The 25,658-nt window shown below is 48.4% G+C and overlaps 2 protein-coding genes across 2 annotated transcripts in view; both read left to right on the top strand.

Annotated features, from left to right (window-relative positions):
- Positions 1–21,706, top strand: part of PHF12 (PHD finger protein 12) — a 31,231-nt gene extending 9,525 nt beyond the window's left edge. Inside the window, exons 3-15 of the mRNA XM_059486994.1 lie at positions 5,281–5,353; positions 6,905–7,292; positions 7,837–7,957; positions 8,922–9,054; positions 9,753–9,917; positions 10,495–10,656; positions 11,740–12,556; positions 14,554–14,676; positions 15,625–15,768; positions 17,676–17,774; positions 18,329–18,411; positions 20,235–20,373; positions 20,973–21,706. Of these exons, the coding sequence (XP_059342977.1) occupies positions 5,281–5,353; positions 6,905–7,292; positions 7,837–7,957; positions 8,922–9,054; positions 9,753–9,917; positions 10,495–10,656; positions 11,740–12,556; positions 14,554–14,676; positions 15,625–15,768; positions 17,676–17,774; positions 18,329–18,411; positions 20,235–20,373; positions 20,973–21,307 (2,782 nt within the window). The 3' untranslated portion in view covers positions 21,308–21,706. The remainder of the gene's footprint in view (positions 1–5,280; positions 5,354–6,904; positions 7,293–7,836; positions 7,958–8,921; positions 9,055–9,752; positions 9,918–10,494; positions 10,657–11,739; positions 12,557–14,553; positions 14,677–15,624; positions 15,769–17,675; positions 17,775–18,328; positions 18,412–20,234; positions 20,374–20,972) is intronic.
- Positions 21,707–23,097: 1,391 nt separating this feature from the next.
- On the top strand, positions 23,098–25,490 carry DHRS13 (dehydrogenase/reductase 13). Its single transcript, XM_059487149.1, has 5 exons — positions 23,098–23,243; positions 23,321–23,439; positions 23,977–24,100; positions 24,193–24,504; positions 25,174–25,490. Exons 1-5 carry the CDS (start codon positions 23,117–23,119, stop codon positions 25,488–25,490), a joined length of 999 nt encoding a protein of 332 aa, XP_059343132.1. The 5' UTR covers positions 23,098–23,116.
- The last annotated feature ends 168 nt before the right edge of the window (positions 25,491–25,658 follow it).

Here is a 25,658-nt window from a genome sequence, read left to right as displayed (position 1 = left end):
TACTGCCAGAGCCTAGGACTGCTGGCCAAGCCCTTGAAATGTTGAACACAGTGGCAGGTCTAGATAGTAAAAATGAGCACACAGTGAAGGAAATTTTGGGATCTGGCATACCCAGCAAAGCTGCTACTTAAACCCTGCAGAGTTTAAGTCTTCCTCCACTCTTGTAGCATCATGTAGACAGTGTAGTGTATCATTATTTTTTCCTTGGATACATCTTATTCCTTGCTGTCTGCCCATATAATGGTGTTTTAATCCTTCTTCTGTTTTCTGTCTGTTGCTGAACCCTTATTTCCAGCTCTGGCCATGCTGTTGGAAAGATGCACACTAAGCACATGCAGCGTTCCAGATGATGGGATAATTGGTGACCTGTGAAACAGTCATTTTGGTTCCCTTCCTTGCATAGTGGCAGCCAAAATAATCCTGTCCTGACCTGTTTGGTGGTGTCCTTGCTGGATGTTGCTCATTTAGAACTTCTTATGTCCATGCTCAAGACTTTCACTTCAGTGTAAACAAAGTTGTGCTGCCTGCTGTCAAGCTTTTTTTACTAGTTCCCTCAGGAGTTGTTGCACCACAGGTACAAGTATAGTGTGTGATGCTCTGTAGTTAATATGAATTGTGCTGCTGGCTTAAAATAAGTATAACTTATAAACAGTATGAACCTAATTGAGGCCAGAAAGTTGCTGAAACTGTTAGTTTTAGTGTGACCACGTCATGCTTAGAGATCTGTAAAGAGCAAAAATTATGCTGGGCTTATCTGAAGTTTGGTGGTCTCTGCATTGGTGCTTGAGAAATCTTTGGCTTTTTCGGGAAGATTATTGTTGTACAGCTGAGTGTCACAATTTATCCACGTTAATGAGCAGGACTTTGAGACTTCACTGAGTAATTTGAGGAACAACAGTGGTGGAGAGGAGGGAGCTGATAGTTTTCCTAATAATCACCTTTGAGGTAATTGAAATCTGACTTCTGTCTTCAGGAGCTTTGTGTTGATGCAAGAGTAAAAGAGGAAGGGAAGGGAGTTGCAGTGGGGAGGAACTTGCTGCAGGCTGCAGCTGTTGGCTTGTTTGGTGTGGTTTTATTCTGTCTAAGGTAGAGGCTCAGGCTTCCAGGTGTCCTCCTCCAGCCGGCTTTGGGAGCAGCTGTGAGCAGAAATATGTAACTTGGGCACAGTAAAAATGTTCCAAAAAGCTGAATTTGTAAATGATGCAACTTTCCCTGTTTCTCAATGGGGCTCTTGTAAAGCCCTGACAGTGAGGTTGGTTTCCTGGTTTGTTTTAGCTGCCATTGAGGCCCTGCTGTAGGAAGCCAGGGAGCCTTGTTCTTTATGAAGCTGGTAGAACAGCTGTAGCTCTATCCATCATAGGGATAAATAGGAGTCCCATAGAAGAGTTGAAAGCCTTCTTCCCTTATCTGGCAAACATATCTAGCATCCTTCATTATCATCCTGTCACTGAGCCTTGGTCAGTTAATCAAGTTTCCTGAGAAGGAAAAAATGTGTTAGCTTACATTTTTTCATGGTGTTACTATTTTTCCTCCGCACAGGAAAAAAAAATATTTAAGTCCAATTGTTGAAAACAACTGACATGAAAGAGAAGTTATTGAAGAAAGCTTCACCAGGCACTGGTTTGTTTTCCCGCCACCATTATCCCAGCTGGTAGCTTGCTGTATCCTGGTGGGTCCAAAAGTAGTGTCAACGTGCCTTTGACGCAAGATGGCCAGGAATGCAGTGTGTAAATAACCTCAGGTCTGCTTATAACTGGTTCCTTTGAGAGCTACGGCCCAGTTTGTATTGGAGAAGGTGCCATTCCTTGGAGCACTTGTTTACCTATTTATTGAGGTCAGCAAAGTGAGGAGTAATTACAGGATTTAGACTTGACAACAGGCTTCTGATGTATGAGAGCCCCAGAGTGTGAAATTGAAAAGCTAAGTGGCTTCATGCTATTGTTTGCTTGATAAAAACTCCTAATATGCTCTTGAAAATTTTTTTATTTTGTCATAGTCATTTAAGTTTTATTTAAGGGATAGAGCAATGCTTGACAATGCATCTGATAGGAATTTCAGGAGATAGTTAACTTTCTGAGAAAAAGCCATGAGACAGATATTATATGGCAAGTGACTTCATAGACAGTGTAGTGGTTTTTGACTAGGCAGTAATAAACATCTCCTTTAATTTTCAGAGGCTTTGTATGAGTTAGTCTTCCAGGTGTTTTTAAGTCAGCCTGTGTTTTTCAGAGCTGTCTTTGTTTTAAATGCAGAAACACATTCTGCTGAGCAGGTTTGATTTGGGTCACACCAAACCCCCCAGGTAAACAGCAGAGGCCACCACTCTTGTCTGTGATGACAGAAGGGGAAACTTTCTGAAATGAAGGGTTAGTGAAAATGTCCTGAAAAGTGCAACTGACTGGTGTGTAGTTGAAAGGAGATGTGTTGTAACCGAAGATAAAGTGGGAGCTGTACAATTCCAGGTCCTGTTGGCAGCAAACACTGGTGGCTGGAGCTGTGCATGCTAATGAACCCATGAAAGATAGGGAGAAAAGGGCTCTGGTGCTCCTGCCAAAGTGCTAATTCTTACCTTGCTTATGAAGATCAAGTGTCTTGCTCAGATTTAAAAATCCGTTTCTTTTATGCTTACAGTAAAAGGTTGAAGAATGTGGTCATACCTAGTCAATTAAAACAGCATTCTTTAGCGCTTCCCTGGCTTTCTGCTGAGACCCAGGCAGTGCTCTCTGCTTGCTGCGAGGCCAGCAGTGCAGGAGCAGCCTTCATCAGTCTTTGTTAGCATGGTGAGCTGCCTTGATGAACAGTTCATTAACCAGGAGAGGCAGAATCAGTCTTTTAATACACTTGCTATCGCAGCTAGGCCCTGCCAGTGAGCAGAAAACCTCAGGAGGTTTATCTGAGCACTAAAACCTTTCTGCTGCTCTGAAACGAATCTTTCTCCCTCCTTCCACAGGCCTTTGGGTAGCAGCATTCATTAAAATGCTTCTTTAATAGTACAGAGTATGTAGGATTTCATGCTTCAAACCCAGCAAATGGGACAATAACATACATACTTGCAGAAGAAACCTGTTCTGACTCTTCCAGGCGTCTCTCGAGGTTCACGGTGGTATTAATTGTTTCATTGTAAAATGCGTAAGATTGAGGTAACAGTTAAAACAAATAACCGGAGGCATCTGGCAGCGTGCGGATCCCTGGCACGCCGCACTCGGAATGGGGCAGACGTGTTCCCAGCAGTTCAGGCACGCTCGTCGGGAGCTTCAGAGGGTGAAATTTCACTAGGAACAAATCAAAGGCTGTGGGTTTTTTTGCCCTGGGGTGTTGGGAGGGGAGAGGGGAATGGGCCACATGAATCCGTACTTGCTGTAGAGGCAGATCTAAGAGCTGGTTTTCTAGCAAGGGTAAAACCTGAGCTGTTGCAGGATGCACCATAGGATTCAGCTGGATTTATGCTGCAGCAAGCACACGGGGATCATTTGTTACTCTCCTCCTTCTACCCCCCTTCCCTGCTTCTGTTAGCAAAAGATTAGTTTGGGGCAGGGAGCTACTGCTTCATCCAAGCATTTGAGGTGAAGCAGCCAGTAGTGGAGGCTTTGGTGCTCTCATCTAGAGCCTGATCTCTTGTTCATCCAAGCCCTCCAGGAAATGAGAAACATAAGCTGCAGGTATGTCAGTGCATATATGCAGAGCGCTGCGTTTCTGGAGCGCCTGGAACACGGAGGCCTCTGAAACCCTGCACTCCTCCTCAAAATGGCTGCCAGATGTGTTGGCTCTACTGAATTCCCCAGAGCCTGACACCAGAAATGCTGAGGTTATTACCAGCTTGGTTGTTGCTGTGTTCTTCCTTCAGTCTTCCAGGCACAGTGTTGCAAGAGGGAGTGTGACCCCGGGTGCCCGCAGTACCTGCAGAGGCAGTGCTGGCACAGGGCGAGCTCGGGGCAAGGCTCGCCAGGACTCTGTTTAAACAAAGGAAGTGTGTTTGTTTTCACAGTCCAGGCTTGGGAGCCTGGGCTGGGATCCTGTGCCATTTCCCTGTGCTAGGAGCAAGATTCTGGAGGAAGACAGCCTCTCCCTTTGCTGCAGAGCACAGCTCTTCCCAGCCAGCAAGTATGCATCTCATCCTCCCTGTCTTGTCGGGGCTGGAGACTGGAAAGCTTAACTTGGATTTGGTTTGGTATTTGTAGGTGCAATAAACAGTATGGAGACTCCTGCCATGAACCAACATCTAGCTTCCCATGCTTGTGTGGCTTTCTTGGGCCAGTCTTATAAGCTACTGTACTTCTTGATCCCTTGTAACCCAGTCAGTCCCAGTGGATCCTTGAAATCTGTTCCCCAGTCAGTGGGAAATGGAGCTTCAGAGCAGACTTGCTAAGAGCTGCCTCTAGCAAAAGTCAGGAGAACTTTTAAAAGTATTATCTTAAGCCACACTGCATGGTAAATGGCTGGGTTTTGCCAGCAGGTACATTTTCCCTGCCACAGTCAGCAGTTTGCTCAAATAACAAATCTTAATGATAAAGAGGTGTTGGAAAGTACTTGAGTTAGTAGTGGGATCTGTAAGGAAAGTGTATCATCTAACATATGCTGCTCTGCCTTTTACTGAGGAAAAGTGTTTCTCAAAATAGTCCTCCTTACTCCTTAGTCTAATTTGCTTTAGTTTATTTCTAGCATCAAAATGAGAATGTAATTTCACTGTGATACAGCTTTTATAGTAAGTGCAGATCCATGTGAGTAGGATGTATCCTGTGCTTCATAGCCAAGGCAAGCTGGATATGGTGACACTTTTAAGAGTATTTGGGTTGTCTTAAGATAGAAGGTGGTTTCTACCATTAAGTAAGTGTGCCCAGGGATGGAGTACATGGGAGAGATGGTGGGTAGACCCCATGGCAGCTTGTTCAGTTGGACTCACTGCAAATACAAGGATATATGACTGTGCTTGCTGCATGGGAATCTGTGTGGTCTCACATGGAGTAATCAAATTATTTAAGGAGGTGTGGGGGGAGGTATGTGTGTGGCACACCAGTGAATCTTCCATTTATCTTTGCTGTTCAAGTCTGAGAGTGCTCTGAAACCGTGGAGCTGAGATGGGTGTCATGGAAGACTGGCTTCTTGGAGGTGTCTGGCTAAGTGGATGTATGGGAGAGCGAATCCAGGGAGCTTCACCATAAATTAAAGGAAGTGCCTGGGAGTGGAACCGCAGAGCTGCCCTGGCTCTGGCTGTGTACGTGAGAAGAGTTCCAGAAATGACAGTAAATAACAGTAAAGCTTTGCTTTGTGTTTCTCTTGTAGCAACCCTCCGCTCAGCGAGGAGATGCTGCCCCCGGGGGAGTGGATGTGCCACCGCTGCACCGTGCGCCGCAAGGTAAAGCCTCAGAACAGACACAGCCCCTGCCCTTCCAACTGGCCCTCTGAAACCTGAATCCTGTGGTTTATACCTGCCTCTCCCTTCGTGTGTACTCAGACAACCAGTGCTGCTTCTTTGTGCTCATGTTTGCAAAGGGTTTTGTTAGGAAAGGGATTAAAGAAACCTAAGGGGTCTTGGTGAGACCCTTGGGATATTTTAACTTCACTACTAAGAGGTAAAACTGAAGTGCCTGATACCTTCTTGTCAATCTGTGCCTTTTAAACTGTTTTCCTTCCCCCTCCATTTCTGGAACGGAGGGAGAGCTGAGGCACAGAGGAAATGGGAATGGCTCCTGTGCTCAAGGAGGTGAGCTGTCTACAGGCAGAATGGGAGTCACGTTAATACAGCTTTGCCATCAGGGCTCTGATTCTACTTAATATGTGTTTTTTAGAAGAGTGACTTCACAGCAGTTGTACATCAGCAGAGGGTGAAATCACAGTGAGTTATGATTTCCTGGGCTGTTGAACAGGATGGGAAGGAGATGATTGGGCAATATTGTAGCTTGTCTTTTTTTTTTTTTGCCTTGATGCTCTTTCTCCAGGAAGCTGTCTTGCACAATGTAAACATCTTATTGCTGTGACCACGTAGGGCTGCCTAGCAGAGGGTTTAGAAACTGCACCAAGCTATCTAGCAACTGTTCCCTTGAAGTGACACCCAAAACAGATTGGAAGAAAACTGTGGGCTCAGCCTTTTGTTCCTGAAGTGATTGCCTTGTTACGTTTCCAGGGTACTGCTCAGCCATCTGCCAACAATAGAAATGAAGGTCACAAATCGAAAAACAAATAAAAAAGTAAAAAGAGAGAGAAAAGGAGAAAATTCCCAACTTTTCTATATTAAAAATTGCCTGAAAACACTTTGCTCCCTTTGCAGACCATGTTAGTGATGGAGTACATTGGTTCCTCCATATGAGTGATGCTGGAACAGTGCACAGTTGCCCATCCCAGGCCATGCAGCATTTCCTCCTGTTGCAAAATGGATCTTGTGGTGATTGCAATCTGTAGTTTTCCTCTGCTGCACCTTGTTCAAGATTCCTGTCATCAGGAGATAGCAGAATGTTGTTTGTATGTTGTGCTTGTATTCTCCAGCTGACCTTCTCAACCTCTGATGGGTTTGTATGCAGTGCCAGGGTTAGTAAAGTGCATCAACAATGAACAGTTTGCTGTGGAGTTTCTCCATGTTGGTAGCAAAGTAAACAGTTGTGTGATTTGTCAAATGTTTAGGACTAGATGCTGTGAAATGTCCTGATCTGGACTCAAGTATAGCTACCCTGAAAGGAAAGACACATGGTAATGTTCTTCCCCGTGCTTGGTTCTCTTCAGCTGTTGTGTCACCTGTACCTTAGCTGCCATCAGACTGTTCTTGCTCGAGGCTCTGATGACTGCAAGGGGGAAGTTGTAGCGCGTGGCTCAAGCGTTTTCAGATGCTGTTTGTCTTCAATCGCATATTTGTCAAGGTTGATGTGCTTTGTTTGTGGCCTCCATGATAAGCCTGCCTATTCATGTCGTGCAGAAGCGAGAACAGAAGAAAGAGCTGGGGCAGGTAAATGGATTGGTGGACAAATCTGGGAAAAGGACCACCTCCCCCACCAGTGACGCAGACCTGTTGGACAGGTCTAGCAGCAGCATCAGGGCTAATGCGCATGCCAGGATCTTGGAAAGGAGAGCGAGCCGGCCTGGCACTCCCACATCCAATGCCAGCACCGAGACCCCCAACTCTGAACAGAATGATGTGGATGAGGACATAATTGACGTGGATGATGACTCTGCCATTGCAGAAATGGACTGTGGGCAGCCCCAGCTGAAGCGACCCTTTGAGCTTCTTATTGCTGCTGCCATGGAAAGGAACCCAACGCAGTTCCAGCTGCCGAATGAACTGACCTGCACCACAGCACTTCCAGGTGAGCAGGGCCTTGTCTGCTGATAGTGAAGATGTCTGCAGTTGCATCCTGCTGCCATCTTTCCTCTTTGCCCTCCTGACTCTGTGACAGTTGTGGCTCCAGTGGTGCTCGCTGGTGAAAGCAGAGGTACCTCTGGCTCTCCACCGCCTGCCTTAGCGGCAGGTGCCTCTCAAATCTGTGGGGACACTGCAACTACACACCATGTCCGTCAGAACTTGTGATAGATGCTTGTTGATCTCACCTTGGACTAGATCATCAATATGAAAAAGAATCAGTTGTCAAAATACTTGATTTTTGATTTATGATGCAATAATATAGTAACAAAGTAGTGACTAAATGTATAGGGTGTCACTGAAATTACTAAGTGTGAAATATATCTGTCTTTAAAGACAGTCTCTGTCACTTAAGGCTAGATTTAGTGGTTGATAGAAGTTCCTTAAGCAGCAGTCTTTGACTTTTCTGAGATGATTATATGTATCTACCAGAAGGCAAACAAACCTCTGCTATGTGGATAACACAGAGCTTTTAAAAATTTCCTTTTCAGGTACTAGTAAGAGGAGGAGAAAGGAAGAAACCACAGGAAAGAATGTCAAGAAAGCACAACACGAGTTAGACCACAATGGTTTGGTTCCCTTGCCGGTGAAGGTCTGCTTCACATGCAACAGGTACTTGTTCTTTCAGGAAGCTGTTCAGTGTAGCTGCATCCTTCACAGGAGCAAAGTTCTTGCTGAAAAAAGTAGATTACCTGTTTCCTTTTCCATTCTCCTTCATTATTTATGTGCAGTCCTCTAAACAAATGGGAGAATATTAATCTTTGCTAAATAACAGGTGTTCACCACAGCATGTGTAGGTCCAGCTGTAAAGGGTTCTGAAATGTAGCCTGAAGATTTGCAAGATTGAGCCATCTTGTCTTCAGTGTTTTTCTGCAGAGAAATATTCTAAAATGATGGTGGTTTGGTAAATGGTGATGTTTGTTTATGGTTTGTGAAGGAAGTGTGTGAGGAGGTGACCTTTAGGAAATAGAAATCTACTGAGAGATTTATAAGCCCAGGGCAAATAGGAATATTGTGCTGAAATTGTAAATCTGAAAACCAGTCCAAAATACTGATAGGTTTTGTAACTCTGCATAAAAAAATGCATAGATCAACCCCAGTTCAAAATGTCAGTGAAAATGAAACCTTTATTTCAGAAACCCAGTCAGAGTGAAATTCTCGAAGTGGAATGGGGATTCAGGTGGACTTTTGTGGAGAGCAACTGATGACTTTGTCATAGAGCAAAGGCTTTTTTAAAGCCTGGGGATTCAGATGTAATTATTTTTCTGGAGTTTGAGACTTGTTTTGAGGACATCTTGTTGATGTACACATCCCAGCATCACACATGATTCCTCCAAGGAAACTTGTAATTACCTAAATCTGAGATTTCCTTTTGATCTCTGAATTTTGCTTCAAATAAAGGCTTTTGTCTTGAGTGGATCTTAAAGAAGGTCTATACAGATCAAGTTACAAATCAGAATCCTACTTTTTGGTGCAAACAACAGCGTAGAGGATAAACTGAAGTGGTCAGCCAAGCTTGTCTGAATGTTCTATTTATACTCTGTACAGGGAATAAGATTTGGCTCTCTCTTCTCAGGAGTTGCAGAGTGGCACCTCTAATCCAGTGTGATTATTGCCCACTCCTGTTCCACATGGATTGTCTGGAGCCACCGCTTACTGCCATGCCTCTGGGTAGATGGATGTGCCCAAATCACATAGAACACGTGGTGGTAAGCAGGACTATGATTGCAGTATGGTAACCGGATGCTGGAGTGGAACCTGGCAGGTCCATTAAAGGACAAAGCACAACAAATGTAAAACAGCTTCTGAGCTCTTATTGCTCCCTGTAACGCTTGTAAAGCTCCTGCTGCAAGCAACGCACTCTCCAAAGGAATATGATGCTGCTCTCTGCAATAAGATATAAAGATGGGGGAACTCCTTCCTGTAACTGAAGCTGACAGCTCAGATTGTGGCTCACTGACAGCTTGTCTAGTTTTTGACTGGACTCTTTAAGATCTAGATGAGCTTCCAGAACTGGGATACAAAGCAGCACAGTGCTACAAATAGGGGAAGTAATTCTTTGCATGCTTAACCCAAAAAAGTTTCATTCCAAGAGGGAGTTTTCATTTTTGGAAAAGCAGTGTACTTGAGACTTAAATACTCAGGAAACAGGGGGCTGAAACAAAGAGCTTTTTCCCAGACAAACTGCTTCTGAGAGCATTGATACTGCCTAGTCGGCCTCTAAATGCTTTTGTATTCATCTCCAGCAATGTGCCCTTTAACAGAAATGGTTAGTGCTGCAGGAAACAAATAGTCTAAAGCTGAGCTGATGCTGTACTGCCAGTGCTACGAGGCATTATGAAAGTCTTAGGGTGCCTTAGAGTGACCTGCAGATCCCTAACTCCTGTGGCATTATCTGATCACCCAGCTGAACCAGAAGAACTTGACCCTGAGTAATCGGTGCCGAGTATTTGACCGGTTCCAGGACACCATATCTCAGCACGTTGTCAAAGTGGATTTCTTAAACCGAATCCATAAGAAACACCCTCCGAATCGCAGAGTTCTTCAGTCAGTGAAGAGGAAAGGTCTGAAGGTAAGTGGTGGGTGAAAACCCCTGTGTATGTGTTTTAGTTTGGAAAGGAAACCAGCATACTCCTTGGGGCAGGAGGAAGAAGACAGTCTGAATGATTGTGTTGGTGAGAGATCTGGGAGTCAGCACTCAGTACTTGTAGGATTTAAGAAGATCTCTTTCCTTCAACCATAAGGCTCAATTATTACAAGTAAGCACTTAAATCTAGCACAAGCATAGAAGGTACAACACAAAACTTCCTGAAGGTGGCCCTGCAGTCAGATTTGGGGCTGTGTTGGTTGCCAGGATACCTGAAAACTGCCATGCAGACTTCCCTTGGCTGTTTTTTCATTATTTCTCTTATGCTGTAGCCACCATGTTGTACCAAAGTCATGCCTGACCTAAGGGAATAAAACCTATTAATTTCAGCATGGCTACATCAATTTAAAGTACTCAGTCCTTGATACTTCCAATGTATCTGCAGGGTTCCTTTGGGTGAGAAAGCAGCAAATGCCAAGTTTAGTGCTGATCAAGCACTTGGTTTAACTAGTCATTCTTGAGTAATTGTTCTCATGTGTGATCTTCTTTCTCCACACTGTAGGTTCCTGATGCTATAAAGTCCCAGTACCGGCTTCCACCCCCGTTACTCGCGCCTGCAGCAATTAGAGATGGCGAGCTGATCTGTAACGGGATCCCTGAGGAACCCTTGCAGAAGCACCTTTTGAACACTGAGCACTTAGCCAGCCAGACAGAACAACAGGAGGTAAATTAAGTCAAATGCTTGGACTCTGTGTGTGTAGTTGCTTTGGTACAAAGATCCCCTTCCACTTCAGTTGTGATGGAGCAGTTGTCTAGGAAACCAATCTCAGGCTCCTGTGTAAAGGTGATAGCTTGTCTTGTCTCTGACACCTTTGTGCATTAAAACTTCACTTTGACTTTCCAGGTGAGATGTAAAATTCCTCATTTGACACTTCAGGGAAGTGGTGCAATAGTCCTCTGGCCTTAAGAGTGGAGTCGAGGGCCTTCTGTCTAGACGTCATCTTTATTTCGTGGCTGAGGGGAAATACTTTGCACTTTGATTATGTAAGGCTGCTCTCTGACACGTTTATTTATAAGTTAACGTCCCATTTCTGGGTCGCTTTTTATTGCGGATGGAATTGGGCATGTAAATCAAGGTCAAATGAGTGTTTAAATCTTGTATGAAACTTCTGGCCAGATTCCACAGTGTAAAGGCATGTTAAGTTGCTGTCAGTGGAGAAATCAAGTCCTTCTTTTTTAGCACAGACAAGCTGCTTTTATGTGGCAGGTGCATATCCACCATGGAGCTTAAAACTTAGAATAAATCTTTTGGTCTTCCTCCACTTTGTGTAAAAGGAAAGTGCTCTTTACCCAAGCTTTCTATTCCCTATACCTGAGGTAGAGCAGCATTTCTTTCCAACATGCTGTAGAATAAGTTGAAGGGTTGTGTTTGACTAGAAGCCCAAATTACTGATAGGTATGTTTGTAACCTGAGGCTGAAGAGTTGCGGCATTTAACAAATGAAGAGAAGGAGGAGTTTAGAAGTGAGGAAATGCTGCCTGCCTTCCTCCCTCCTTTAATCTCAGCCCCTCTCTGTCCTACATCCAGCGTGGAGATAAACAGAAGATAATTTTGGTTCCACTTTTATACCTCTGGACAAAATTTCCTCCTAATTGTAGATGAGCTCCAGAGCAGATGCTGTAGTTCCACACTGCATCTGAGCAGTCAGCAGCTGGATTTCCTCAGGCTGGGTGAACGATGGAGCAACTGTAGAGGTTTGGAGCACTGCTGCCTCCAGAGCTAACCTGCACTTTTTTCTTCCTTCCAGTGGCTCTGTAGTGTTGTTGCGCTCCAGTGCAGCATATTGAAACATTTATCTGCTAAGCAGATGACTTTGCTTTGGGACTCTGAACAAACAGAGAAGGCTGATATTAAGCCTGTTATTGTGGCAGATGGCTCACTCGCCAACCCTTACCAGGCAGCTGACAAGGCACCCACACCTTCCCTCTATTCCATGTCATCCTGCACCTCAGGGATTACCACCCAGAATTCCTTGAGCTCCTCACAATCCCAGCAGACTTTGTCACAGGAAGATGTTAACTGCAGCTCTTGTATAGATAAATCCAAGAAGGCTTCTTCTTGCGGGACTTCGAATGGGCCGACAGCCTCTGACATTAAAGTGAACGGGCCTCATTTCTACGGCGTTTCATCCGAATCCTCAGCACAGTTGACTGACTCCCAGAGGCTCTCGGGCTCTGGGAACACAATCCCTGTTTTGTCTCATCGGCAAACGTGGCCACGGCCCCTCACGCCCCCAGCGAGTTGCGGACTTCTGAACCACACCATTGGAACCATTGTCAAAACAGAGAACGTAGCAGGACCTGTTTCTTGTGCACAAAGGGGATCTGCGCCGGTCACGAGTTTGCCTACGTCCATCTCGAGCTCCTGTGCCAGCCTGGAGACCACCAGCACTTTGCAAAGGAAGAATGTGCAGACGCAGATCGGGCCGCCGCTGACGGCAGAGCTGCGGGCCGGGGGCTCCCCGCTCAGCGCCACCCGGGCTCTCACCCCTCCCCAGGCTGCAGGAGATGGCATCTCAGCTGTTGGGTCCACAAACAGATTCTGTTCACCAGCACCACCTTCAGGTACGTGCTGAGCCACTGACCTTGGCCCCAGGGTGAGAAAAGCTCAGGCTAAACCTCATTCAAAATCTAAAGGGTGTAGCCGTGTGCCCTCGTTTGACTGGGAATTGGGCTTTCTGTGGAGAGCCAGCAGAAGTTTCTCAGGTCTCCTCTGTCTTAGGTCTCTTTATAGGAGCCATGGGATGTATTTTTGCTGGCTGCCTATACTTGAGGGTGGAACTCTGTCCTGACAAGCAGGATAGTAGGTCAGTTGAATTCTTGAAAGCAACAGTAGCTTTATATCACTTGGCTGCTGCCTCGCTGTTTCAACAGCTGCTGCTTTAAAACCCCAGCGCTGCTGTAAAACCACTGGTTTGTTTCAAATGGCCATTTGGATTGCAAGGTAGTCAGTCCTCCTCACAAGAGCAGCTCTCTGGCATCTAATCCAGAGTAACTGTTCAGGCAGTGGTTGATGTCCCCTACTGCAGGTGTTGCTGGAGTCTTCATGTGCACAGCCTTGATGCTGGAGAAATGTGGGCTTGGGAACCTGTAGTCTAGTTAGGATCTGTTGGCCTGACACAGGGTAGTTACAAACTTGGATATGCATCCTGAGTTCTACCCAAAAAAACCTGCTAAATAATAGCAAGGTGTACAATAGAGTGTATATAACCATTTTTAGTGTAGAAACATAAAATCAAAAATGTTGACAGATGCTGGAGTAACTGCCCACAGCTCAAATTTTGCTAGAATAAACGTTCACATATGGCATTCTCTTCCTTTTCCCTCTCCCCACGCCAGCTCAAGACTCAAACCAGCAAAGCCTTTGTGCAGGTTGGGTGGGAGCAGTCACTGCAAAGCACGTGACAGAGCTGTGTGTCACTGCTCATGCAGTTCCAACCTGCTCAGTGTCAGCCTTGTGTGCAGTGGCTCAGGTCTGGTGGCTGTAAAGCAACAGAGCAACATATTTTTATAATCCTTTCTAAAATTCCTCAATGAGTAACTTCTAAGCTTTGCCTCGCCTTTGGAAGCAGTCCCCAGGGTACTTGGCCTCCTCCTGAATAAACTTGGTTACTCTGAGGCTGCTGAATTGACCCTGCCCTGCTTAGAAATGCAAGGCTGGGAGAAGTCCTGGTAGAGGAAATAAGACTGTGTTATAGAAAACTTCTTGCTTGTGGTTTGAAGAGGACTGCAAGTCCTACATAATTTTGCAGTTACTTAAGATGTTAAATAATTGCATCTGGTGCAAAGCTTGTGTACTACAAAATCATTACTTGCTGCAGCGTCTCTTGGGAAAGGTGTAAACATTTAAATTTTCCATCTAACAGGATGGATTATATATTTATAACAAAGATTGTGGTGTGCAAATTTTGCTGCCGAGTACAAAAATGCAAATTGCTCATGACTTTTTTTGCCATAAATTTTAGTAGTTATAAGCAAACCAGCTCAAGAAGATCTGATATTGACAACACATTACCGGGGTTTTGTTTCCTGGCATTTGCCACTGCATGGTCACTTCCAAAGCAGGAGGATTTTATTTGGTAAATAATAGAATCTGCTTATGGCTGTCACATTCCTTCTGGACAGTGATGTGCACCCCAGACTTTATAACAGTGTAGAAATAAAACCAGGGCAGTTGTGCTTTTTATTCATGTTGAAAAGCTGGACAAGCTACTTGGCAAATGTCTCTTAGGTTTAATAAATTCTTCAGCCTCCTGGGGAGTTGGTGCTCATCTTTCCAGTGTCACCACAGGGAGCAGGAGATTAAGTGTATGGTCAAGAATTCCTCCAGCAGCTGGAGACGAGGCAGAAGCCACGTTTGGCTCTGTGTTGGAAGCACACAGAAGCTTTTCTGTGAGCAGAAGAAAGCTCCTGGCCTCTAGTTCAGGCCTTTTTCAAAGCATGACTATGAGCAAAATGAGTCATTTTGGAGCAGCTTGGCAGCCAAGGGCAGCCTGAGGGCTGGGTGCATGTCTGGTGAACGTCACAGTGACATCTCTTCTGTCCATCACCTCTCTCTGTAGATGGTAAGGTCAGTCCCAGCACCTTATCCATAGGAAGCGCTTTAACTCTACCCTCATCACTCACTTCAAACTCTGCAGCTATGTTGGACTTCACTGGTTCCCTGAAAGCATTTATGGACGGGGGTGAGTATTTAATTCATCATCAGTCTCTGCCAGCCCTGTGTGTTTGCTTCCCTAAAGCATTCCATCTCTGCTCGAGGGAAAGTTCCAGAGATAAAGCAGGGATGTAGTCAGGTGAGGGAGGGGCTGGGTGTACATTACCTTAAATATGTCACGTGCTTCCCTGCTCTGAGTGTTGCCAAGGCAGCAAGGCCAATGAAGTGTTTCTGCCTGAAGCTTTTCTGGGGAAGAATCACAACTGGGCTGCTTTCCAGGTGGAATTCACATGCAGAAACCTGCAGCCCTGCCATGTTGTGGTGCTAGCTGCAATCCAGAGCTGCTCCTGGCAGATGTAAAGTGCAGCAGCAATAGATCTTGTAGTAGAGCAGTCACCTGAGTGCTGATGCTCCAGTGGGTCTGTTAATTTTATAATTTATTTCTGCTTCTGTCAGTCCCTTAGACTGGCCTGGTTTTTATTTCCTTTTGTTGCATTTGGCAAGAGATGGCAAATGTTAGCAGTGCCTTCAGGAGGAGATTGCTGAGCCTGCAGCAGCTTCAAAGGGGGTTACAGCTCTCTGTGATGCAGGGCTGCACTGTCTAACCAGGTAGCAGAGCTTCAGAGGAAGCACCCCACCTACTGTCCTAAGGGGTGCCATGGCCATCTCTACTGACCTGTTCATTCTGGACCAAAACAGCAGATTTTCAGTTTTTATCAACCCTAGTTGCCCCAAACCTCTGCTTGCTGCCTCAGTTGGAGCTCTTCAGCTCTGGCACTGTTCTCACACTCTTCTCACAGGAGCTGATGTGAAATAATAGCTCACCTATGTGTAGGAGTCTTGATGTTGCAGAACTGGTCAAGTCTTGGCTGTTGAAGCAAACAGCAGGTTTGTAAGTGGGACAGCTAAATCCACTGCAGCTCAGATTGCACTCTTTCCCTGAGTAACTTACTAATTGCTTTTTGTTTATTAACAGAGATTGAGATAAATATGCTGGATGAGCAGCTGATCAAGTTTCTGGCCTTGCAGAGAATACATCAGCTCTTTCCTCCCAAAGCTCAGTCTCTAGCAAGCAGTGTCAATTCCCATCAGCAATCTCCTGTGGGGAACCACATTGAAGGTAAGAGCAGCCCTAGAATAGCTGGGTTATGTTGAGCCATAGATTTGCCACTGTCCATTCCTTGAAGGAGATTTCCCTCTTCTTCTGGTATCTGATGCTGCCTTTCACTTTTCTTTCTTCTCATCCCCCTGCTCTGGATATCCACTGACCAGAAACTCCATCAGGATCCTCTACTTAATTATTTACAAATTTGAGCAGTGTGAATACTTTTAGTACCTTCAGATTTTCTGCTGGAAACGTGTAGTGAAGTTGTGTTTTATTCATCTTAGAATTAGCAATAGATGGGAAGGTTCATCTCAAGTTTCTGGTGGCTTTTCTTTGCCCTTTTACCTTTGAGATGGGCAAGAGAAACCTGTGAATTCCCGCTCTCTCTTTTTGGAGAGATACAAGAACAGGAGGAACTGGAGTACAGAATATATGTGTGACATTGTCATTGCCTGTTCAGAATGTCCCTGTCAAGCTGAAACCACTACATGTGACTAATGCCAGTAATGGAAAGCACCTGGAGTTTCTCTTGGAATCTTCAGATTGCTGAGTTTGGCTTTGTTTATTACCACTGGTATCACCTAAAGCTGCAAAGTGAGCATGGCTTTGGGTTCCTCTGCATGCAGCCAGTGAGTTTAGTCTGCTTTCAAGCACTAACTGGAGAGCCTTGCTGTGGAAGCAATTCTCTGCTCCCTCTCTGCTAGGCCTGGGGGTAAATATCCCAGATAAGATCTTTGGAAGTCAGTCAGTAATCTTTTTCTGAAGCTCTGTGCTTGCCTGCCGTAGCATCACAGCATTCCCTAAATGCTTTGTCAGTCTCCTTGTGATGGCTGCTGCAGGACACAGCAGCAGGCTGTGGTATGAGCTGCCTTCCTGCTCTGGAATTCTTCAGCAGTCTGCCTTTCTCAAGGCAGATTGGTGCTGTCTGAACCCATCACCCTTTTTGGGCAGGAATGATGCATCCAACTGGCTGCTTAGCATTGCTGGTGAAATGTTAGATCCAAAGCCTTTAGTGAGCCCTGCAGAGCCAGGCAGCTGAAAGCATTCGTGCAGGGCAGCCAGGCAGAGGTGGAAATTGTGAGGCCACTTGGTGTGGCCACTATTCTTGCTGTAGGTACCTCTGCAGTCTTTCATAATCCTCATGTTCTGTTCTTTGATTTCACCCTCTTGGTGTAACACTGTCCTGCAGATGTGATATCAGGAGAGGTTTAAACTCTGTGTATAGGGGGTTTTCCTCCAAAAGACAGTGCTGAAATCCTGGCTAAGCCTGTGTGGCCCAGTGGAGTGCAGTATCTGTTCCACAGAAGATTTTCTGTCCAGTTAACGTGGGCATGGGAGTGTGTGATTTGAACTTGGAGCTGCTCTGGAGGCTCAGCCCTGGACCAGCCATTGTCAAGTGTGCAATAGGGACTGACCTGAGGGTAAAAGAGTCCACTCAGTCAATCATCCCTTCTTGGGAGCTGGGTTTGTTCCTGCCAAGCCCCCTTCAGCCCAGGTGTTTTTCCTGCAGCTTCACTAGAAATGAAAGCACCACTGTTAAGGTGGTGAATTCACCAGCACCAATTCTTTTTAAGTGGCATTTTGAGAGCAAAGACTGAGCTCTTTGATTACCCAGAGTAGAAGAGATTAAGAAAGAAGCCAGGGGTAAAAGGCTTGTGTGTTCCTCAGCGTGGCTCCATTGTGCACACTCAGTGTTAATGCTCCCCATTTGCATGGCTTGTGTGGGTTATGAGAAAGCAATTTTCTCTGACTGGCAAAAAGAGGTTTCATGCACAAACATTCCTAGAGGGTTGGGAACTGGTGCTTAGGCCAAAGCTGACTGCATCCTCCTTAGGGCCTGTGCTTTCTGAGCTAGGGACACTGGGGTCAAGCAGCTTTCCCAGCTGATAACATTGTTCAAGTAATTTCTTTTTATCTTGCAGCGCAAAGAAAGGAAGTGCAAGCCCGGGCGGTGTTCTATCCTCTGATGGGCTTGGGGGGTGCAGTCAATATGTGCTATCGAACCCTCTACATTGGGACAGGTGAGTGGCTTTTTCCTGCCCTGACCTTTCAGAATCAGGGTGGTTCTTCCTGAACCCTCCCTAAGGTCTTTGCCAAATGGGTGTCAAAGGAAACAGACTCACTGTGGCCGCTTGTACTGGGATTCTGCACTACCAAGAAGTGTGGAAATCCCCCATCTGCCTGAATCTGTGTGGGTGGCAGCTCTGTCACCTGGTGTCAGAACTCGAACAGCTGTCTTGGAGTTTTAGTGCCTGACTGATGGAGAGGAGAGTTATGGTTTGCTTGTAGGTTTTGTTTCTTATTGCTAAGATTCTTGTGGTGCTCTGGGTAGACCCAGGAGCAGTGAAATGCTCTTCAACCTTTGTGGAGCTGCTGGCTCCCTTCCCCCACTGAAACTTTGTTGGTGGCTTACCCAAGCATTATTCATGCAGTCCTGGGAGCAGGACAAAAGCAGTTGCTCCCCTGTTGTTTTGCTAATTGAACTTTAATTCTGTCTGTTGTTCTCTGCTGCCTGACAGTTTGGGTTTTTTTTTTCCAATATGAACTGAGCCTGTTTTGTCCTCCCCCATGACAGGAGCTGATATGGATGTGTGCCTTACAAGCTATGGTCACTGTAACTATGTGTCTGGCAAACATGCCTGCATATTCTATGATGAGGTGAGTTCCTGAGTGATTTTTTTTTTCATTATTATTATTATTTTTATTTTTTGGTGTGCATGGCAGTGGGAGCTGGAGATGCAGGCAGCAGGTTGTCTTTGTGTGGTGCTCCTTTTGTGGACTACAAAGTAAGAGCTGGGTTTTACTCCAGTGGAGGCTGTGTCAGCATTTTCTGTCAAACCCTTTTCTGAAGCACAGAGCTCTGCCAGCAGGATTTCTCTGACTGCCTGTGGGCAAGGACTGGCCACAAGTCAGCACTGTCACTGCTGGTGTCTAGGGAAAGAAAAGGACATAGACGTGATCTGATACTTTTTGATCTGAATGTGTTGTTAATAAAAGCTAAACTTCATGTGTCAACATCAAACCTCAGCTGGAACAAACCAGGGAACTGCTCTGACTCCCTTGTTTTCAAGTGTGATGGAGGAGCAAAGCATTCATAGCATCTGCAGTTCTCTATAAATTATTTATTTAGCTAAAACTTCAGTTAAGCTCACAGCATAAACAGAAACCTACAGTTTCTTCTTTGCTACAGCCCAGAGATTAGTTTGTTCTTGAAGTAAACAGACCAGCAGGCCTGCCAGTAACAGCACTGCTGGAGATGTCTCTTAGCATGGAAACAGTCTTTGAAGCAAGATCGAGTCTTTCATATCACCATTCGTCAACCAGCTCCAGAGCAGGATCCAGGATTAACCCACAGCCAGCTCTGGCCATTCCTTCAGTGCCCTGCAAGCTACCAAACACACTCAGTAATGGGATCCTGACCATAAATCTGTGTGGAAGCATCTCCTCACAGTGGTCAGCCATAAATCAGGCTGCAGGCACTGACCTGTGACCCTGCCATGGCTGCGGTCACTCTGGAGAGGAGAATTCCCATTCCTGGAGCTCTCTCTGCAGGTTCTCCTTCTGCAGTTGAGCAGGTTACTTCCAAACCTACTCCCATGTGCATGTGGGGTTTTTGTAACTTGATTAAAGCCTTGTAGTCCCTGAGGGACGAGGTCTTGAGCTCTCAGATGATTTCTGTGAGCTAACCTGAAATATTCTCTGTCAACATCCTGCACGAAGCTCAGCTGAGCGTGACGCCGCTTGTGTAACGCTGCGTGTCACGGTAATGTCTGCTGGCATTTCAGCCTGCACAAGGCCTGAGAATCCCAGACTGCCTCTGTCCTGAGGCTGCTGCAGCACGTGGCATCCCTCTTGCCATCTTGTGCCTGCTTTCCAAAGCTCATCTCTTCCTGCTAGGCACAGATCTCGAGCCAAGTTTCCCTCAGGTGTGCCTGTAAAATGCTGGCTGTTGAGAGCATCAGCTTGAATATCCTGTTCCCAAAAGATGTGTTGGTTCAAGTGCAGTAGGTAAAACCCACTTTGCTTGGGCCCTCCTCTGCCAGAAAGCAGCTCCTGCAGGAGGGCTGGTTGTTCTGTGAGCAGGGGGATCAGGTTGGTGGTCTCTGAAGCTGGAGGATATTTACCACCTCTTACTTGACCATTACTGGCAACAAGTAGAAGGGGTTGTGTTTCAGTGTTCCAAAGAGGTGTGTATGGGCAGAAGCACTTCTGACTAACAGAGGGTGGGGTTAGATTGGATATTAGGAAGAAATGTTTCCCTGTGAGGCTGGTGAGGCCCCTGGCACAGGCTCCAGAGAAGCTGTGCCTGCTCCAAACCAGTATTCAAGGCCAGGCTGGATGGGGCTTGGAGCAACCTGCTCTAGTGGAAGGTGTCCCTGCCCATGGCACAGGGCTGAAACAAGATGGGCTTTAAGTCCCTTCCAACCCAAACCATTCTATGACTTCATGTGTTGATTCCTTCCTCTTCCCTTTCTTTCCAGAATACAAAGCATTACGAGCTGTTGAACTACAGTGAGCATGGGACGACCGTGGACAACGTTCTGTATTCGTGTGACTTCTCAGAGAAGATGACACCCACTCCTCCCAGCAGTATTGTTGCCAAAGTGCAGAGTGTGATAAGTGAGTGTTGTACCACCACCAAGGGAGTTAATTGAGAGGGGCAGGAGCAGGTGGAAACCAATTCCTTGTTGGTGCCCCTTGTTCTGCACAGGCTGGCGCACCCCTTGCACAAAGGGGAGCCTTGCCACAGCCCTCAGCTGGGGTTACACAAGACCTTCCTGTGCAGCCTGGGGAGCTCTGTGCCCTGACCTAAACCCTACTCCAGCCTCCAGGGCAGGAGTTACCAAGCTCCAGGTCCTGATGAGCAGCCAGTTTGGAGCAGGCCTGAGGCATTTCCCCATGCATGTTCTCCCTTCCCAGGCTGTGAGAAGATCTGGGCTGTGCTGCAGGCATTCTGTCCCTGCATGGCTCACTCCTGCTCTCCACCTGATCAGCTTCCTCTTTTTGGGCTGCCAAAATAGATATGTAAATGCCTCAACCTCTCTAGGGCTGTGAGGAGATTCCCATTTCCCTTTGATCAGCTGCTCACTGCAAACTGAAATCCCTCATGGCTGGAGGATCTTACCCATGAGGCACCTCAGCAATAACTCCTGCTGATGAAAACAAGCTGCTGCTGACCTGCCCAAACCTTACCATTTTTTTTTATTATTCTTTTCCAGAACGACATAAAAGCAGAAAACAGGAAGAGGAGGCGCACGAAGAAGCTGCTGTGATGAATTCACAGGCACAAGGGCAGCATCGAAAACCCTGTAACTGCAAAGCCAGCAGCTCCAGTTTGATCGGGGGCAGCGGGGCTGGCTGGGAGGGCACAGCCCTGCTCCACCACGGCAGTTACATCAAGCTGGGCTGCCTGCAGTTCGTTTTCAGCATCACCGAATTTGCGACCAAACAGCCCAAGGGAGACACTGCCTTAGTACAAGATATGGACTTGGAGGAGAAGCTTTCTCTGAAACCCCACCAGGTGCCCGTGCTGCGGTCCAACTCAGTTCCCTAGGAGTTTTTAGGAAGAGAGCATTTTGGAGCAAGGAAAACGCCCTCAGACTCTTTACAATGCAAAAATGTACAAACCGAGGTGGGATTTTTCTGTGTCGGCCCAGAGACTGTTCACACGCCGTTTGCATGAAATGAAGAACGTTTAACTTTTTTTAATTTTTCTTTTTTGCTCAAGTTTTAGGGGCATTTGCACATATATTTGTACTATACATTTCATTTTAAAAGGAAAACTGCAGTGAGAGCAGGACGCGTCAGAGCGAGGGGTGACCGCTGTCTGACTCGAGGACTCTCTCTGACAGATAGTTCCCATGCAGTTGTAAAATAATCAGAAACTTGTTCTATTTTGTGCCAGTGACAATAGTTTTATATTAAAAGAGAAATACAGTTTTCATACAGCAAATCTATACAATATCATTGTTTTATTTAATGTAAAGAAGCGCTCTTCTTCCCACAGTTATTTTTCCCATCCCTCCCTGCTATGGTTGCACTACAAGTAGCTACTGTGTATTATGGGCAGTGAGAAATGAGTTCTTTTCCTGGTGTCCATCCTATTTTTTAATTTCAGATAAGGAAAAGTGTTGGATTCTGTGTAAATACATCAGTGATGGCATTTTTCAATGTTTTAAAGCTGTGTACAGTGCTACATGTGGTATGACGTTCCTCAAATTGTCTATTGTAGCAGATCCTTTGTCGTAACCTGTCTGTCTCTTTTGTTTCTCTGCCACCTCCCCGCAGCAGAACAGCTAGTTCCACTGTACATAGTAATTGTAACGTTTTAGACTTTACAGAAACTTTCCTGTATTCTGTATATAAAAAAAAAAAATACTTCACATTCTGTTTTCTCGATTGTCTGTCTTCACTCGTGTCACCACAACCTGGAGCTTCCCCAGAGTGTCTGACTGCAGAGGAGCCTGAGCTGGAATCAAGGCTGGGGTGGGATGGAAGGACCCTGGTGTCCTGCCTGGGCTGTGGGAACAGGGTGAGGGCTGGAAGGTGACTAAATCATGGAATTGGTTGAGGTAGGAGGGACTCTTGAAGGTCATCAAGTCAACCCCTGCAATGTGCTGGGACATCTTCAACTCATTGTGGCCCAACCTCACCTCAGATGTTTCCAGTTCTGGGCTCCTCAGGACAGGAGAGACATAGCCTGAAGGTGTCCTGGAAGGTCAGGGGCCTGGCAGACCTCATTTATGAGGGAAAGCTGAGGGAGCTGGGCCTGTTTAGCCTGTAGAACAGGAGACTGAGGAGATCTTATTCTCAAATACATCAATGAGAAGGGAGTGTGGCAGCGGATGGGCTGGAGCCAGGCTCTTCTCAGGGGTGCTGAACAATAGATAAGAGGCAAGGGCAGAAAATAGGAGCAAGGGCAGTTACACCTGAACACGAGGAAGACCTTCTTTAGCATGCACTGGGACAGGCTCCCCCAAAAGGTGGCAGATTGCCTATCCCTGGAGACATTCAGCTGTCCAGACACAGTTCAGTGCTCCAGAGGATGCTGCTTGAGCAGGAGGGCTGGACTAGGTGACCTCCGACCGTCCCTTCCCACCGGAACACCCCGAGGCTCTGTGATCTCCCACGCTGGGGGCAGCACCGCTCTCCCGGGCTATCGATGGGCGGCCCGCACTCGCCCTCTCTCCGTCTCTGCTCGCACGACGCCACGAATCCAGCTCTCCCTTCGCCTAGAGCCGCGTAGCCCGTGCCCCGTCCGCCCGTGGGTCCGCCGGGGCGGGGCGGCGGGAGCGGGGCGGAGCGGGAGGAACGGGGCGGGCCCGGGGCTGCCCGGAACGGCGACGGCGGCGGCTGTGGCGGGATGGGGTGGGCGCTGCTGGCCGTGGGGCTGCTGCTGGCGCTGTACACGCTGCTCCGGCACGGGCTGCGCCCAGCCCCGCGGCCCCGCGCCCGCCCCGAGCTGCGCGGCCGCACCGCCATCGTCACCGGTGAGCGCCCGGCGGGGAGCCGGGGCGGGCCCCGCTGCGGCCCCGGCCCGCGCTCAGCCCCGCGCTCCGCTCCGCAGGGGGAAGCAGCGGCATCGGCGCGGCCACGGCGCTGGAGCTCGCCCGGTGCGGGGCCCGCGTTATCCTGGCGACCCGCAGCGCCCGGCGGGGAGAGGCCGCCGCCAGCCGCATCCGCAGGGTGAGCGCCGGCACCCCCCGGAACCCCCGGCATTCCCACCCACGGGACATCCCCGAACCCTACGGCACCTCCAGGGTACCCCTGGCACCCAACCGGCAACTCCAGGACACCCCCAATGTACCCTCCTGTGGGGCATCCATGGATATCACATGAACACCCCCAGATGCCTCCATGGGCGCCCTGAAGACGCTGCCATGGCATCCCCTCAGCGGGTGCCCATAAGAGACCCCCAGAACACACAACAGGACATCTCTAAACATCACATGATTAACCCCCAAAACACCCCCATGGGTACAACCCAAAACATCCCAAGAACAACCCCTCAGACACCCCACAGGATATCCCAGGCACCTTGAGATACTCCAAGGTGGGGCACACTGTACCACGGAGGGGCTGCAGCCACCCGTGCTGGAGGGTCCCAGCACTCTGCAGGGCTGCATCCAGTCCCCAGAACATCCCCCTGCCCCTGGCCGGCTGCAGCCTCCACGCAGGGCAGGGCACACCCTGGCCCTGCCCCAGCCCCCACTGTGCCCACAGGAGACTGGGAACAACGAGGTGCTGTTCATGCACCTGGACCTGGCCAGCCTGCGCTCAGTGAGAGCCTTTGCCAGCACCTTCCTGCGCCAGGAGCCCCAGCTGCACCTCCTCATCAACAACGCGGGTGAGTGCCGGGACCCCAAAAAACCCACTGTGCACCCCCAGGATGGGCACCACCACAAGCTGCCACTGTGCCACTGCCTCCTCGGTCCGCAGGGGTGAGCGCCGGGGGCACCACAGAGGATGGCTTCAGCCTCCCGTTCCAGGTGAACCACCTGGGCCATTTCCTGCTGACCCAGCTGCTGCTGGAGCGGCTGCGGAGCTGCGCTCCCAGCCGGGTGGTGATCGTGGCCTCCAGCGCGCACTGCGCCGGCCGCCTGCGCCCCGAGCGCCTGGGCCGGCCGCCCTCGGGGCTCTTCTCCACCTTCCAGGACTACTGTGACAGCAAACTGGCCAACGTGCTGCACGCCCGCGAGCTGGCCACACGTGAGCAGGGCACGCAGGTCACCTGCTATGCCGTGCACCCAGGTAGGAGCCACCCACCCTTGGTGTCTGTGAGCTGCAGGTCACCTTTGTGTCCCGTGCTGTCCCTCTGTGGGGGTGGTGTCCGGTTTTGCAGCCTTTTCACTGGGAATTCCTGCACGGGGAGCATCTCTCCCTTGCATGGTGCAGCCCTTTGCATGTGGCCCTTTATATGGTGTGTCCCTTTTCATGTGGCCCTTTATATGGTGTGTCCCTTTTCATATGCCCCTGTGCCCAGCGTCTCTTTTCATGGCATGTCCCTTATCTTGCCACGTCTCTTTGGACCTTGTCCCCTTGCACTGTGTTCCTCAATACAGTGTGTTCCCTTTACAGTGTCCCTTTGCACAACACATCTATTTATACAGTGTGTCCTTTTCCGTGTGTCCCTTGGCATGTTCCTTTCTCCCGTCTCCTCTTTATCCTCATCTTAACTTTTTTCCCCCCCTCTCCCTTCACTTCGCACCTGTCTTCACCTGGGGCACACCCACACAGCCCAGCCAGGCATGGCAGTGCCTGGGGACAATCACAGCTGTGCTGCCTGTGGCATCTCCCTTATGTGCCCATCCACACAGGGGATGCACAGGGGGACACCCCCATCTCCTGGGACGCACAGGGGGACATCCCACATCTCCTGGGTCACACAGGGGACACCCCACACGTGCGACTCTCCCGCAGGGTTCGTCAACACCTCTCTGTTCCGGCACGCTCCGCTGTGGCTGCAGGCCCTGCTGGTGCCGCTGGCCTGGCTGCTGTTCCTGGAGGCGGCCGAGGGCGCTGAGGCCGTGCTGGACTGTGCCACACAGGAGGGCCTCGAGCCCCTCAGCGGCCGCTACTTCACCCACAGTGGGCCCCGGGTGCCATGGCCAGCAGGGCGCGATGACCGCCTGGCATGGGCGCTCTGGGAGGGCAGCGAGCGCTTGGTGGGGCTGGGGACACCAGAGGGACATGGGGAGGGACATGGGGAGGGCCCTGCTGCTCCCACGGCACAATAAAGATGATGGTGATGGTGATGAGGGAGCCCGGGGGGTCCTGTGTGGGTGTGGGATGGGGTGAGCGAGGGGCGGTGGCCTTGCACGCCCAGCACGGCCTGTGTGTGCAGCAGAGCTGGGAGGTTGATGGTGAGTGTGTAAGGGGATGTGCACAGTGTGGGTGTGCAGAGC

Source organism: Ammospiza nelsoni, chromosome 21 (assembly GCF_027579445.1).
Source record: "Ammospiza nelsoni isolate bAmmNel1 chromosome 21, bAmmNel1.pri, whole genome shotgun sequence".
Classification (NCBI taxonomy): Eukaryota; Metazoa; Chordata; class Aves; order Passeriformes; family Passerellidae; genus Ammospiza; species Ammospiza nelsoni.
The sequence above is the reverse complement of the archived record's forward strand: the minus strand, read 5'-3'. Positions and strand labels throughout refer to the sequence as shown.

Bases quoted from the DNA above. Each gene is read 5' to 3' on its own strand.
- DHRS13 (XM_059487149.1), top strand. From the start codon at position 23,117: ATGGGGTGGGCGCTGCTGGCCGTGGGGCTGCTGCTGGCGCTGTACACG. The intron at 23,244-23,320 runs GTGAGCGCCCGG...TCCGCTCCGCAG, and splicing joins CCGCACCGCCATCGTCACCG to GGGGAAGCAGCGGCATCGGC. The intron at 23,440-23,976 runs GTGAGCGCCGGC...CTGTGCCCACAG, and splicing joins CCGCCAGCCGCATCCGCAGG to GAGACTGGGAACAACGAGGT.